This window comes from Lissotriton helveticus, chromosome 7 (assembly GCF_964261635.1).
Source record: "Lissotriton helveticus chromosome 7, aLisHel1.1, whole genome shotgun sequence".
In the NCBI taxonomy this organism is placed as follows: Eukaryota; Metazoa; Chordata; class Amphibia; order Caudata; family Salamandridae; genus Lissotriton; species Lissotriton helveticus.
The window spans coordinates 1009453766-1009470403 of record NC_136068.1 but is presented as its reverse complement, the minus strand read 5'-3'; the positions used below and the strand labels follow the sequence as shown (position 1 = coordinate 1009470403).

The 16638-nt window shown below is 48.6% G+C and overlaps 1 protein-coding gene across 2 annotated transcripts in view; it reads right to left on the bottom strand.

Annotated features, from left to right (window-relative positions):
* The window catches only part of LARP1 (La ribonucleoprotein 1, translational regulator), a 915090-nt gene that overhangs the window by 78375 nt on the left and 820077 nt on the right, over window positions 1-16638 (bottom strand). For both annotated transcript variants that reach the window (XM_078653680.1, XM_078653681.1), the window contains exon 16: window positions 10967-11111. In XM_078653680.1, coding sequence (XP_078509806.1) covers window positions 10967-11111 — 145 coding nt within the window. The remainder of the gene's footprint in view (window positions 1-10966; window positions 11112-16638) is intronic.

Genomic DNA, 16638 nt, shown 5'->3' with positions numbered 1-16638 from the left:
AGAATGATGAGAAGGTGCTGGAAACTGTGGTCTTAGAGATCTCAAAGTGGATATAGAGGCCTGAGAGTGGATGGAAGGGACGCCACCGACTCCGAAGGAGGAAAACGACGATAGTAATCCTGTAACATATACTGTAAATTATCCAGAAGCGCCAGAGGCATCTGTGCTGAGGGCACCGTGGCTGGAGCTTGATCTACAGATTCAGAGAATTGTTCTTCGTCTGGATCCTCCTCTTGATATTTAATGAGCAGTTCCGATGGACTAGTAGCAGTGCGGAACCGGTCATCATATCCTATTTCTCTTCACCCTCATCTGAATCTAGCAAATGGTCAGGCAATTTAAGCGGTGATAGAGCTTGTAATGAGGAGCCACGTCTCTGGAGCAAAGAAGGTGACGTAATTGGTTGGCCAAAGGAGGTCTCAGATGGTGTGGAAGACCATACTTGTAACGCAGTACATTTTGATAATAGTGGCGTCGACGGTTTCTTCGTAGATGGTGCAGTCGAAGGCGACTGCGTCGACAAGACAGTCACTTTAAGCGATGGTGCAATCTTCGTCGACGATGACTTAGTCGACGGGACATTTTTCGTTAACGATGAAGCTGTCGACTACGAGGTAGTCTTAGTCGACGGTGGGATCTTAGTCGAGGTAGCTCTCGTCGACGGTGGGGTCGTCAACGTCAAGCTGGTTTTCGTCGACGGAGTCTTGCCTTTTTTATTCGGCGACGGAGCGTAGACTATGAAAGGCATTATCTTCATCAACAAAATAGGCCTTACTGTGACCGAGACCAGCGTCTATGGTGAAGAGGCCCACGACAATATCATCTCAGACTTAGGAGACGAGAAGGTTACCGTCGACGTTGAGGTGGCGTCGAAGATGATAATCGACGACGATGGAACTGATGACGGCTCCGTCGACGGAGTAGAGTTTTTCTTCTGAGGTAAAACCTTCTCAGGAAGCCGCTTAGATGACAAAGTCTTTCCAGTCTTTTTAGGGGGCGAAACAGATCCAGAAGGTGGAGAAGCCTTTTTTCCAGAAGACATGCCAGAGCCCTTGGAGGGTGGAGCTTTCCTCAACACCTTAGCCCATCTTCCTCAGCGTTCCTTTTCCTTGAAGTTATAGATGACCCTGAAGCCACACTTCCCACCTCAGAAAGAGGGTTGTCTTGGTCTTATATCTTCTGCAGCCACAGAAGGTGTCCTTCCCTGCCCCTGAGGGTCTTTTGAGGAAAGGTCCTGCAGATTTTACACTCTCACCTCATGATCAGGATAAAGGCAGTAAATGCACTTTTTGTGGGGGATCTTCTTTAAAAAGCCAGAGCTTCCCACAAGAATCACAAGGCCTGTAGAGAGATTTCTTAGTAGATGACATCCTGGATGAAGAAATTCAGTCAGAAAGTGAAGTACTGAGCAGAGCTCAGGGAGACTCCCTTCACACAACGTGCGGTAGAAAATCTGAGAGACAGCCTCTGGGGAGAACATTCTGGTGGGTGCTGTCACCTGATTGGCTGCAGTTTGGTCTATACAAAATGACTGATAGTCATGTGTGGGGAAGTTTTCTCTTGTAGCTTAGGGCTACTTTAATTCCTGGTAGGTTATTACCAAGGTTTTTTGGTTATCTGCATATTATTGCTATTTTATGTACCATGAGACTCCCACTCTGACGACAGGGATTGATTCAGGCATGTGAATCTATGAAAGACACCCCAATACTGGAGAACTAACTTTAGCCTCTAGGGACTGTGGACTGTGCACACTGTACCTTACTTTTGGTCCATTATATACAGATCAACTTTCGTACAGCCAGGGTGCATGGAGGCATCCATGGTGCAATCAATCCTGAGAGTATCCCGAGGGCCCAGCTGGACTTTAAGGTGACAGTAACCCAGCAGAGGCCCCTCTCAGCCGTGTTGGCCCCAAAACATGCACGAGGGAGTTGGTGGGCCAAAAACGGCATGGAAGGAGTCATAGAATTCCTCAAGTTGGGCGGGGGTCGTTCCAGTGCAAGAAAACTCGGGGTAACTTGGAACAGGCCTTGACACTAGATCTGCAGGACAGTGGGATGCAGAAGGAAGAACGTGAGGGGGAAGCTGCAGAATGTTTCAATTTCTTTTTCTTGTGCTTCTTAGACTTACCCAACTTAGTCTAAGAGGTCTTGTAGCAGATATTCTCTAGGAATTGTACAAGTTCGTCTTTTTCCACGCCGCCAGGAGCTTCATCACCCGCTTGCGAATCACCTTCAGGTGAATCGACTTACACTTGCCACAGGCCTTGGGGTTGTATCCAGGCACCAGAGATAGGCTAAGCAGGGATCGGACACACATCCGCCTGGGACAATCCCTGCTAAGTTCTAACTCGAAGGTTTAGCAGGGAAAATGTCCCAACCACACTGGGCGCATGAACCTCAAACGTCAACAAAAATTCAAAACAAGGGGGCGTGGTCTGCAGCCGAGAGGAATGGCCGCGTTCTAAACCGGCTCCTCGGCCCTCGCCCAGATCTCCGACATTACTCCTCAGCCAGTGACACAGATTCCCCTTACACAGAGAGGTACAGACCGCAGGCTCACCTGGACGTTGCCACCTGCTCCCGGGCCGCCTCTGAGCCCCTACAGACGCGACTGGTCTCTGGTGCTTGTCTGCCCCCTCGGCATTAAGATGGCGGCCGAGGCCGCCGACTGCCGTGGGATCTGACTGCGGAACATATTTTGGGGCCTGGGAGCCTCTACGTTGTGGATCTCGCTGTGTCGGGACCAGCAGAACCGAATACCTTCTGCCACGTGAAGTTCCCGCTCCGCTGGAGCAAGGGAGTGCTGACCGACGCTGCTGACAGCGGGCCCACCCTGGTGCCCGGGGTGACCATCACGCGAGTCCCCGGCTTTGGGCTTACTGCCGGGGACCGCTCCACATTGCCTGCATCTGCACTGACTGCTCCCGCCAGATTTCGCCTGCCACACCGCACGTTCGTCTCACAAATAACCCGTGGGGTGAGGCGGGTCCTAGATACTGCAACGAAGAGCTCCGTGGGGCCGCCCCGAATGTGTCAGGAGCTGGCGTGGATCGCAGCCTGGATTTGCGACACCGGAGGGGGCTCCCACGGCCTGGCTCATTGGACCCACACGAACTGCCTTGAATCCTGGCCAAAGTGGTGGCTGGGGTGGAACACTCCACAGAGGGCCTGGCACCCCCTGCCCTGAGTATACCTACCTGAAGCCACAACCAGGTAACGAAAACTTGCTGCCTCAATCTCGGCCCTAAATCATAGCTAGCGGGCCACTTAGCTAATCTATCACATGGCACTTGATCGGATGGAGACTTACCTATAACTGTACAGATCCATAACATGGCCGGATCTAGGGGGCGCCCCCCTCCCCATATGAACTGCCGGACTGGACGCTAGCGTGCGCGGGGCGCTCCTATGTGTGACCTGTTGCCTGCTTCTTGATGAGAAGCGCTTTTGCGCTCCCCTGTACATTACTGTCGTTCTGCTCCTCTTCCTCCGCCCGAGCCATACTTACTTTGGCGTTGTCAACCTAGCAGGGGGGGTGATAGACTGCCTAGACCAGGAGGGTGGAAACCTACTCCCATTTAACTGTTTCCAGACCCGGGCCACTGGACTAAACTGGAGGTACTGGCGCACAAAATGGCCTCCAACAAGGGCAGCAAACCGCCTAACCAGAGACCGATTAATAAACTCTCATGGGGCTCTAAAGGAGAGACCAAAGAGGGGAACCCTGAGCCTGTGCCTAAAACCGCGACCCCCCCTCCGGCAACACGTACCCCCACACTGGAAGATGTGATGGAGGCTAGAGCTGGGGTCCGCTCGTCGCTGGAGACTAGAATAGACTCGGTGAACATAGAGGTCACCCTATTGAGGGCGGATCTCCGAAAAATGGACTCCAAAGCGCGGGATCTAGAGGTCAAAACCCTGGCGCTTATAGATGACACCTCCACCCTCCAGCAACAGGTGACCCATCTACAGAAACAGCAGGTACAAATGGGGGAGCTACTGGACGACTATGAAGGAGGCGCAAGGCGCAACAACCTCCGCATTCTAGGGGTTCCGGAACAGATGGAGATGCCGGCCACTGACCTCTTTGTTGAGAATCTAATCCTGAAACACCTCCAGCCAAAACAGCTGTCCAACTACTTCTCCATTGAGCGAGCGCATAGGGTCCCTGGGGGAAGACCGAAACCGGGCGCCCCCCACCCCGACCCATAATTGCTCGGGTGTTTAACTTCCGAGACCGCGATGTCATCCTTCAAACAGCGCGAGCAGGACCGCCCTTACGACTGAAAATCACGCTCTTCCCCGACTTCACGGTGAAAGTTCAGGTTTGCAGACGCAGTTTCCTTGAAGTGAAAAAGGCACTCCGTGCCAAGGACAAAGTACGCTATGCTGTTCCCCGCTAAACTACGAGTGGAGTCGGAGGGAAAGACTTGGTTCTTTTTGTCACCTGAAGAAGTCTGGGACTGGCTCGAGGGATGGCGCCAATAGGGTACCACTCCGACCCATCGCAGAGGATCGACCGAGCGTGCCGACCCTGGAAGCCAGGATCTGTTCTCCGATGGCAATCGAGAAGACCTGTGAAGTTCACAGATGCCCGCTACTTTCCGCTGGCCGAGTAAGATGCTGCCCCAGGACCCGCCTTGTATGGTTGAGGTCTCCTGTTTTTGACTGGTTGGGAACATGTTGGTCTTGTGTTCACCCCTGATATTCCACCCATTCCTTTCTGCGGTCAGGACATCATGGATCGTCCAGGTTGTTTCGTTGTTTAATATACTATGTGAATGCTATTGCGGATATAGGTAGATTTAAGCTACACTAGGCTAAGTTATATGGTTGGCTTTGTGCGAGGGCACTCATGGCTCTCCACACACCCCGTATATGTTTGGGAGGGCGACAAGCACTCTGCCTGGTTGGGGAGTGGATAGTTTCAAGTCCGCGGGCAGGGGGGCAGGGTTGGAATGGGTGGGAGGGGGATTCTAAGGGGTTCTGTTCTGTTTTTTTAAAAATTTTCTTTGGCGTCTCCTCCAGTCTTTTCTTGTCACACTTCACTTTTCCTTCAAGATCCAAACTTGGCGTGTCAGCCCCCTTGGCTGTCACCTGGTCCCCGAGAGGATCGGAGGCCTCCGGATCCTGTATCCCACCTAGTCAGGTAGACCGGCGACACAAGTTGCCTCTCCTACAGCCATATCTCCACAGATCCCACATTATCCACCACCATGTCGCAGCCCATATCTAGAACCCTCACGATAATGTCCTGGAATGTTAACGGGTTGGGGCACAAAATAAAACAGGGTATAGTCCTTCAATATTTAAGGCGCCACTCCCCCGACATCGTGTTGTTGCAGGAGACACACTTGGTGGGCAACACTTGTCAAGCTCTTCAGAGAGGCGGCTACAAACTACTAGTACACGCGGGGTTTACCTCTAGATCCCGTGGCACGGGGATTCTTGTTAAAAAGAGCCTAGCACTCACTTACACGAATACATGGGCTGACCCGCTAGGCCGCTTTGCACTAGTTGAGGCCGCTTGGGAGGGACGCCCAATAAACATTATATCTGTATACCTCCCACCGACCTTAGGTCGAGACTCCCTCCGAGAGCTGGGCGCCAGACTACTAGGCCTCCCCACTAGCACACTCATCGGGGGAGACTTCAACATGACAATGTCTGACGACCCAGGCCCAGCTCCCACAGACAGGGCTCAGATCTGTCCGACTTTGCACAGGCTATGGGGCTTGAGGATGTTTGGCGCACTCATTATCCTGACACACCATATTTCACACACTACTCTAATGCACATAACAGCATGTCCATAATTGACTATTTATTCTGCCCCACAACAGACATTGGCTTCTTCATTCGCCCGAAAGGTCTGCCCCGAGGCATATCTGATCACTCACCTCTTAGCGTTGACCTAACATACCACCACCAATTCACTTGTGGTCACATTATTATTAATCCTTGGCTCATGCAGATTCCGGATATCAAAGAGCCTGATAGAACAAACTGAATATTACTTCGTGGAAAACGTTGGTTCGGTGAGCTCAGCTATTACGCTCTGGGAGACATACCTAGAGGTTCTTAAGGGTTAGACATTAGCACTCAAGATGGGATATCTACGGAAACATAACAAACAGATTCATCAGGTCGAATCTGACCTCCTTAGCCGCGAAATGTCCCACAATGCTGCCCCCTCGGAAGAGACAGCTCGCCGTCTCCGAGCCCAGCAAATGGCCTATAAAGCACTAGCACAGGAAAAGACACAGGCTCGATTACTCCACACACGACACCACATATACGAATTTGGTGACAGCGCGGGTAAGATGCTTGCGTGGCTGGAAAGGCGTGATCCAAGGGTCCCGATGGGTGTCATCTATAATAAGACCAGACGGGTCCACGATTGTAGATTTATCTTATTTTATGGTCTTGTATCGCGCCTGAATAGACCCCCGAAGGGGTATCTCCGCGCTTTTGTCTGGTGAAGGAGCATAGAATATACAGAATCGTGCTCATTAGTAACTGAGTGGGGGAGGAGCATTTAACTATTACTGAAAAGATAAGTTTTAAGAGTTTTACGGAAAGACAGGTGGTTAGGAATTTGTTTTAGTGTCTGGGGAAGAGAATTCCAGAGAACTGGGCCAGTGTGTGCCAGGGCACGACCTCCCCGTCTAGATTTTTTTATTCTGGGCACCTGCAGCAGCTGAAGGTTACTTGAGCGTAGTGATCGCCCAGGGACATAGGGTTGAAAGGATTTAGACAGGTATTTAGGCCCCGTTCCTATCAGGCATTAGTGGATGGAGCATAAGATTTTGAATTGAGCACGTTGCCGCACTGGGAGCCAGTGTAGTTCAGTAAGCAGAGGGCGGGAGGGAGTTCTAGGTGGGGCATTTAGAACTAACCTTGCCGCCGTATTTTGGACTACTTGCAGTTTGGTAAATTGGCCTTCGTTAGTTGATAGAAGAAGGCCATTGCAGTAGTCCAATCTGCTTATAACTAGGGATTGAACTAGGGTCTTTCTGTGAGAGTCTGGGAGGTATGGGAACACTCTTCTCAGATGTCCAATGGCCCGGAAACAAGTACCGGCAACTTGGTTAACATGATCTTTAAAGGTTAGGGCTTGATCGAATAGTACCCCCAAGTTTTTCACAGTCTGTTTCGGGGTGGGAAGAAATAGCGGAGTCCTTCGCTGACCATTTAGAACTTATTTATATAGCTGGAGCGTGTTACACTTAAGAGGAGTCCAGACAACTTCTGGATGAAATGCACCTACCTATCATTTCAGACACTGACAAAGAGAACTTAGACGCCGACATTACAGCAGAGGAGCTCACTACGGCGCTCTTTGCTGTTAACTTTGGAAAGGCTATGGGCCCCAACGGGGTCCCCATTGAATTTCTGAAAGGCATGGATCCGGGATTCGTCCCCCACCTGAAAAACATGTTTGAAGAAAGTCGTGAAAGTGGTACCCTGCCGCTCGATAAACGATTAGCCTCCATCGCGGTCATCCTCAAGCCAAATAAACCTACCACTGACTGCGGTTCTTATAGACCGATTTCACTGATTAGTGTGGAGGCAAAGGTCCTGGCTAAGCTGCTGGCCAATCGTCTCCTTATCGTACTTCCCTCCCTAATACACGACGACCAGTCGGGTTTCCTTCCGGGACGTAACACGGCTCTAAATCTACGAAGGGTTAATAATGTTTTGAGCCGGCAATCTATCATACAACAAGACGCCGCCATATTGTCCCTTGACGCCACGATGGCATTCGACTCGATCGAATGGCCCTATCTCTTTGAGGTCCTGCTTTGATTTGGTTTTGGACGCAATTTCATCAGCTGCATATGACTCCTGTACACAGACCTACTGGGCCAAGTCCGGGTCAACAACCATACGTCTCGACAGTTTCGACTCCACAGGTGAACCCGACAGGGATGCCCCCTGTCACCACTGTTTGCCCTTAATCTCGAACCCCTGGCCCACTGGGTCCGCACAGACGTCTCCATTAGAGGCCTCCAATGGAATGACGAGATAAGACAACATTTCCCTATATGCCGATGACATCCTGGTATATGTAGCTTCCCCCAGGTCCTCTATTAATAGTTTATTCCATGTCCTTACTAACTTTGGGAAATACTCGGGCTATTCGATCAATTGGTCTAAATCAACACTGTATATGCTACATGGCCCCCCGCCCCGTGTTCCCCGGGGTTTTTCCATCACAGTGGCCCCAGACGGATTCAAATACATGGGTATTTACGTTACATCAGATCCCAAGGTGTTCCATGATCGCAACCTGTTGGGTCCTCTGCGAAGATTACACAGTGACGTGGCCCACTGACGTTCCCTCCCACTCTCCCTCCCTGGCAGGGCGGCCTTGTTCAAAATGCTGGTGCTCCCGCCTTTCTTGTACGCTCTGCAAAACTGTCCCTTTCTGATCCCGGACTCCTATTTTAGCACTGTGGAGAGTGACATCCGTCTTCTGTTATGGGACGGTGCGGCAGCCCTTATCGCCCTCCACAATCTCTCCCAAGGCTGGTACGACTGATGCATTGCCTTACCTAACCTGCGCCTTTACTATTGGGCGTCGCAATTGGTGGCCGTCAATCACTGGATACATGGCTCACCCTTGAACCCGGCCTTCCTCCTTTATAGATGTCAGACTGGGCGGGAGGGCTACCTGGGAGCCCTTTACAGCAAACCGGTCAGGAATAGATATGTCGGACCCATGGCACACACTGTTGCAATAGGGCATAGGGCCAACAAATGCATGGGATGGTCGGACAAACTCACAGAGGCAACACCCTTATGGTCATCGCAACGCTTGGGCTCCCTCTGTTTCCTTCAGGGATTCGACAAATGGGACACGATAGGGATTTCGACAGTGGGAGACCTTTTTCATAGGGGTAAGCTACTGACATACGCGGATCTTCAGACCAAATATTCCCTTGCATTGACGGAATATTTCCATTATCTTCAAATCAAACATGCCATCCTCACCACCATCCCGGACCTCACATCCATACATGAGCATTCCCCCCTGGAGGACAGACTACTGTTGGAACCTCTCCCTGCAAAAGCCATCTCCTACACCTACCGCAAGCTTTGTAACAATCTACCCGACTCCTTCCAGCCCTTGCGGAACAAATGAGGGAGACCTGGGTCTCTTAGACGATGAGGAATGGCAGGCGGCCCTGATGTCCCCTAGAGAAACAGCTATCTGCCATCGGTTCAGACTAATCCAATTTAAGGTCTTACATAGAGCATACATGTCCGCTCCTACACTGGCCAAAATTGGTAGACACCCTGATGAATTGTGTGTAGGAGGCTGTGGCTTACCTGGCACCTTTTAACACATCCTATGGGACTGCCCAGTGGTGCAACAGTTTTGGGGTGTAACGATTCGTAAGATGGGCAACTCCCTGGGTAAGCCAATCCCACAGTCGCCAAAAAAATGTGTCCTTAATATATGGGGGGGCCACAGACCTGAACAAACTGGAATTACAGTGGGCGGCGTTGGGCTTTCTGCTAGCTAAGCGCTCCATTGCGATGAGATGGCTCTCCGGAGAGGCTGCTGGTGGTGGGTTGGACAGCTTAGATGGACCGCTGCATGATTGCCGAGAAAACGGTGTACAATATAAGAGGCTGCCCCAAGAAGTGGGACAAGAAATGGGGACATTGGAACAAATATCGAGGTGAACTCTGCGAATCTCCGACGATTGAGTTAGCCATGGACCGAGCTGGGCCCACGGGACGAAATGTATGCTAATTTATTTTCCTGTTTTGATTTGCATCTTGATTCAACTGTGTCGTCTTAATTGTGACTGATTTCTTGACACTGTTTCTTTTCAATAAAATCTTATGTTACAATTTTTTTTTCAAAACAAGTTGGTCCCAAAAAAAAAAAAAAAGACCAAGGTAGTTCTTCGGATCCGTGCTGTTGCTGTGGAAACAAAGGAACGGATGTCAGCGAGCATGGGTGGTGCTTATATGGGCACCATAACGCCGTTGCGGAGCTAAACAGCACCACCTACTGACATGAAGGAGAAAAAAACATACTTGCGGCTCTTCTGCTCATCTGGCTCCACTGCAGCACAGGCGGAGGCTTCCAGACTTCCTTACGGCCAATCCAGATGCAGCTCTCATGCTGCTAGCAGCGTGGCATTAGTGCCTAGATTGGCCTGAGTAGACTGGATTTGTACTTCCCGAAAGACTGGGAGTCTGTGCCTGCCGTCTACAACCCAGCAAGCAGTTATGGTTGGAAACATGTGTGTGCATATCGTTTTTGCCATCCTAAGATGGCTAGCCAAACCCACATGCACTCTTGCAACATGTGGCCACCACGCGCGTCCTATGCTATCACATGGCCCGCCCCCCCAAACTCTGCCCTGTGAAGACAAATAAAATGAGAAACCTGTGTTACTATAATTTTTTTTCAAGTTCTGCATCTATTGGTGTGGGGGGGATGGGGAGGGAGAGGGCGACACCCCTCCGCCATAGTGGAGGAGCAGCCAGAGTACTGCTCAAGAGGTTCCTGATCAAGTCTGAAGCCTGGAGAATATTCTATGATTGGGGAACCTTTGGTTAGAAGTCTATCAGACGAAGTCAGGAAAACATTTAGATTCATACAGCTGCTGCCTATCTAGGTCCATTACTCTTCATGTTTCCCTTTACATGCAAGGAGTAAGCTAAAATGTTAACCTGCTTGATAGTAAATACCAGCTATTTACTTAATTTAGTTACTAAATGCCTAGTTAATAGATAACTAGGCATTTAAAAAATTCAATCTCTATCAGTATTATAAAAAAAGTGTGTATTTTCTTTGTTCCAAGCAGGACTATTCAGGAGTTTGACTGCAATATAGATTCCACAATAGAGGAATAGAAAATAATACCTTATCAAACAATTAATTAGAAATAAGGTGTACTATTCTAGGTCTGCCATATGGGCTGAACTGCACTTACCTGTAGCCCTCTTTCCCATCTTCTACAGAGAGCTGCCTGAACTCCTCATACATTTTCTTGTTGAAATGATCCCGAAGGAAAAATGACCAAAAGCGGAAAAGTGTGTTCATCTCCTGGGACTGGCCAATACCCAACCTTTTTCTCTCTGTGAGAAGACAAAAGACAGGATTTAAAACAGGCCAATACCACATTTTATTTGCCTGATAAACTAATCAGTCAACTGCGAAACATCATTCATGAAGACACTGTGCAATGAGCTCAAGACCAAGGCACAGATGTGTATTCCTTGCACATCTTTTCAACAGAACTGATAAACAGTAGGATGTATCAGTAACAATTTCCATCCGCTGCTGGAATTTGATATTTGCCCTGGACTAGGGTGGGGCATCTGCTTTATGACTCATTTATCAACCACTAGATGTGGAATCATGCACAGCACGTGAACGTAGAAGAGACTTCCAGTTGGAAAATATGGCCTTCTCTAGGGGTTCTAAGTAGTCACGGGTTATTGTGCTCTGTTCTGAGTGGGTAAAGTAGATTACCACTATTGTAAAAGGGTTAATACTGTTGCACTCTTAATTGGAAAACCAAGATATATTTATGAACCCGATAGAAGGGTAGTTAGGGGATCAAACGAAGCTTAATCCAGGGAGTGGAAGTGCTTAGTGACATAGAACCAGAGTAACATGAGACTCCCCTAATGGAGAAAAATGGACTGTCAGAACCAGAATTCAAGGTGCCACCAACCCTGTGAGAAAAGTGAGTTATTAGCCGAGGTGGTTGTGAGACTTCACCAAGTAATGTGACTAATCCATGTCAGGTCCAGTTAGGTTTTCTGATTAATTAAACCGTAGCGCAGTCCTGGGTAGCTGTGGCACAGAACAGCGAAGCTTAACTTAGAGGAAAACTGTAAAACATTTTACAGTAATAAACAGTTGATAGGAAACAAGAAGCAAAACAAGAGGCAAAAAACCCCTTTAATTTATAAAAATAGAGTAGAGAATATTTTTATCTTCAAATAGACACAAAGACAACAAAAATCTGATTAAGGTATAAAGAGAACCAGATTAATGCTTTTTGCAAGATTTTCATAAATCACGGCTTTTCACTTCAAAAAGTTTGGAAAAGCTTTAAAAGTTGGCAAATCACTGCTTTCCATTCTTAGTGGTATTCTATGTGCCTCGAGCACGAGATTCCAGGGAAAAATCAAAGTTTTAGGCCGACCACCATAGAAGTATGGGTCGGATGAGGTTGCTGTGTTGCTCCTGGCCAAGATTTTACCTTCACACTTAGAAACGAGGCTACCAATGAACTGACAAGTAGTGGTAGTCTATGAGGCTGTGTTAAAAAAAAGTACCTTTTGCCTTTGGCTCACAGGTTGCACTCTAGCACTAGCCAAGGGTTCAGAATCAGAGAGTGGTTCACAACCAGTGAGGGGGCTAGGACTTGATTTCTCTGTTACACCAGCAGAGTACAGGGGGACCTCGCAACTGGGCCCTTTTTAGCTGCAGGTGTTCTTTAACTTTTGTGGCCATAAGCTTAACAGGAGGTGTTAGAAGGTGGTTCTGACACTATGGGCCGCCCGGATTTTTCGCTTTTTGAGCACCTGTTGAGCTTTTACTGTGGGGGAGCCTCATAATCTGAGACTCACCCACAGTGAACACAATGAAGGAGACTGCATGGAGATTTTACTGGTGTACCCCTGGCTTGACTAAGCAGCTGCGCAGCAGCTGGAGTATGGAAAACCGTGCTGGTTACATGCAGACACGGGTGGACATGCATGTGCACATGTGTAGGGGCTGCGGAGGGGAGATTCCTAGCGTGCGCAGTCCAGGAGCAGCTACAGTGTGAATGGTGTGGCAGGACTTATGCAGAATTGGGTGGTGACATGGAATAGGTTTTATAACCTGGGAAGGAACATGCCAGGGAAAGTCAGTGTGTTTTACTGTGTTTTCACTTCATTATTCCCCATAGGGGATGTGGTGCCCATGGCTAAAATGACTTCCACAAAGCCTACAGATTCAAGACACGCACTAATGTCCAGTGTAGCGGATGTGAAAATGAGTATACTGCAGAGTCTAAAGTCATATTTGTACTGCTTTTGGGTAGTCCAGAAATGTCATATTTCTCCGAGTCCCGGCTGGGGTCTGGCCATTTCAGGTTAGATTAATGACCTTTCTTCCCAGAGCGAAGATCTTCCCTCCAAGGAGAAAAGATAGGTGTAGCTACAAGCCAATCCATCAACTGCTGTCACTGGGTGCCAGGCACTAAGCTTAACCACAGTGAGGGCAGTGAGGGAGAAAGGAGTTGGGTTTCAAGGGGCCATGTGGCCAGAGACACTGGACGACGCCACTTTGCACAAACCCAGGGGCTGGACAAGGAATAGTGAGCTGGGGAAGGGATTGGATGCGTCGCATTTTGAATGGACACACAGACTTCCTGCCAGCCCCCTACTCAACTTATAAAAAGTACTTGCAAAGGAAGAGAAGCTCCCTCTGGATCGTTGGCTGCGGAGGCGAAAGGTGCTGGAGCCTGGCAATGGGCAGTTGGAAGGAGCTATCCCCGACTGCCCCCCAGGGCCCTACCACCACCAGAAGATTCCAGGACCGGTGCGCAGAAGCAGTGGCCTCTGCGCAAGGAGAAGTGAGGCGCAGGAGGAGAGCCAGGTGAAAGGCTGGCGCAGGGAGCCAGAGAAGACCGCTCCCTGCAGAATGCACCAAACGCACGCGCACTACAAGTTGTATTAATAAATAAATAATTGGAGACCCTGAGGGCGAAGAAGAGTGCTCCCAGTGGCTGGGGGACGCCACCAGGAGCAAGACTACGTGAAAATGGGGCAGATCGGACCCCCAGGGGCTGAGATATGGCCCCCGGAAGGTAGGTGACCTTAGACCCCCTAAGAAGACCGACGACGAAGCGCGTGCGGGTCAGTCGCAGATCCCAGAGATGCCCCCGGGGTGGGTCAGGTCTCAGGGGCTGCCCCCACGGGGAAGGGAAGTTCAGGGAGCGCCCCAGGAGCCCACCCATGCCCCCATCCCCGAAGTGCCCTGCCGAAGATGGGGAGCGCCTTTGCGCTTCCCGCGAGGAGGAGGAGGGGCCCGGGACCCCATCCCCCGCAGAAGTAAAGCAGGGGGCGCCGTTGTGCCCGCCGTGAAGAGGGCCCAGCAGAAGTAAAGGCGGGGGAGCGCCGCTGCGCCACCCACGAACATGTGCCCAGGACCCCATCCCCCAATGAAGAGAAGAGGCCGGGGGAGCCCCCCGTGAAAAGGAGGGGCCCGGGACCCCATCCCCGGGCCCTGGAGTGATTAGGAGGTGGGGGGTGGTCGCTTGTATCCATGGCAGTATTTTGAAACAGTGTTCTAAGGACAGCTTGGACCACTGCAGCTTGCTGCTTGGCCTGCACATCAACACAATAGTGTTTAGTGATGGTGTGTAGTGTAGACCATGTTGCTGCCTTGCATATGTCCTCTAGTGGTATATTTCCTAAGAAAGCCATAGAGGCTCCTAGTTTGCCAGTGGAGTGCGCTCTAGGAGGAACTGTTAGTGTACGTTTAGCTTTTTGATAGCATATTTGTATACACTTTACAATCCACCTGACGATGGGGTTGCCTTTGTGTGGGGGAGAGAAAGATACAAATAATTGTTTGGTCTTTCTAAAGGATTTAGTCCTATCTGTGTAGTATAACAGGGCTCTTCTAACATCTTAGGTGTGTAAAGCCCTTTCTGCAACAGAGTCTGGGTTTTGGAAAAAAACAGGTAGCTCTACAGATTGGTTAAGATGAAAAGGAGTGATAACCTTTGGCAGACATTTTGGATTAGGTCTAAGAACTACTTTATTAGGATGTATTTGAAAAAATGGTTCTTGTATTGTGAATGCTTGTATTTCACTAACTCTTCTGAGAGGTGATGGCAACAAGGAAAGCAGTTTTCCATGTTAGGAATTGCAATTCACACTTGTGTAAAGGCTCGAAAGGGGGTCCCATGAGTGTTGTAAGGACAATGTTCAGGTCCCATACCGGAGCAGGTGGTAACCTAGGTGGGATTATTCGTTTTAATCTTTCCATGAATGCTTTGATTGCAGGTACTCTGAAGAGAGATAGATGTTGCCTATTCTGTAAATTGGCTGCAATTGCTGCCAGATGCAGGCGTGTGGAAGAATAAGCTAAATTGGACCTTTGTAGATGTAAAAGGTAACAAATGATATTTTGGATGGAAGCATCCAGTGGATCAATGTGATTATTGCTACAATATATTGCAAATCTTTTCCACTTAGCAGCATAATACGCTCTGGTAGTGGGTTTTCTAGCTTCTTTAATGATGTTCATACAGTCTGGTGGCAGGTTTGAGTAACCAAACTCTAAGACTTCAGGAGCCAGATCGCTAAATTCAGTTGGCTTGGTTCTGGGTGTCTTATTTCTCTATGGTTCTGTGTTAAATGAAGAATCCTCATCAAACGCGTCGGTACAAGCCTCGTAGTATACCAAGGCGCGGTGATTAATATTCAAGTGAAAACTGACAAACTGGTCTTTTGTTTGGGAAAAACTTTATGGTTCCAAAGGTATTCATAGAACAAACTATGTTGATGATGATTCTTCATTTCATGTCTTTGAATTAATTTCTGATTAACGATTAGGTGTTTTTTGACAAATACTAATTCACTTTTGTACATGAATCGTTTATTATTATGATTTATGGTCTTTGTTGATATAATTTATTCAATATTTGCACAATTGATCACAGAATTATGTTATTGTGGTTTATCTTGAAATTACAATGTTCTATCTTTTTCCACGTATGAATATACTTTAAAAAAATGAAATAATGAATGGATTGAAAATTTTATTTCTATGGTAAACAGAAGGAACGTGTTTATCCATTTTGCCTTTAGTAATTGCAATAACCAAATATATGAAGGGTTGGCTAATTTCATGTTAATAAGTTATTTGGCCCTGCTCACTCTTCGTCCCTTGGGCCTAACTCCTCTTTTTGCTATATATGTGTTTGTCAACTTAGCAGATCTGCCATAGCGTTTTGTACTCCTGGTACGTGGTGGGCTAAGAGGAAGATCTTTAGTGGTATAGCCCATCTCCATATCTGCTGTGCTAACAGAAAGCTGCAGAGTGTGTTCCCCCTTGTTTGTTTATGTAGTACATAGCTGTCATATGGTCTGTGCGGACTAAGACAGCATTGCCTGACACTTGAATTTGAAGGAAAATGCTACTTACCAGTATGCATCTGTTCTTGGCATGTAGAGCTGCAAATCACTACACTTTTGCATTAGCTCGCCACCTGGTGTTGGGCTCGGATGATTGCATGTTGTCTTCTTGGAAGAAATCTTTTGTAGTCACGAGATGGGTTACTCCTCCCTTGGACGATAGTGCGCATGGACATCGACTCCATCCTTAGATTGTTTTTCACCATGATGGGAAATGATGGAGTTAGTAGGATTTGTAAGTAAGATAAAACTTGAACAGATACAAGTCCCGGGGAGGCGGGAGGGCGTGTACTGATCTGCAGCTTTACATGCCAAGAACAGATGCATACTGGTAAGTAGCATTTTCCGTTCGAGGCATATGAGCTGCAGATACTACACTTTTGCATCGATCGTGCAGCAGTGTCTCCCTTAGCGGTGGTCACCTGTATCTAATGCAGTAGTTTGAAAGAGAGTTTTA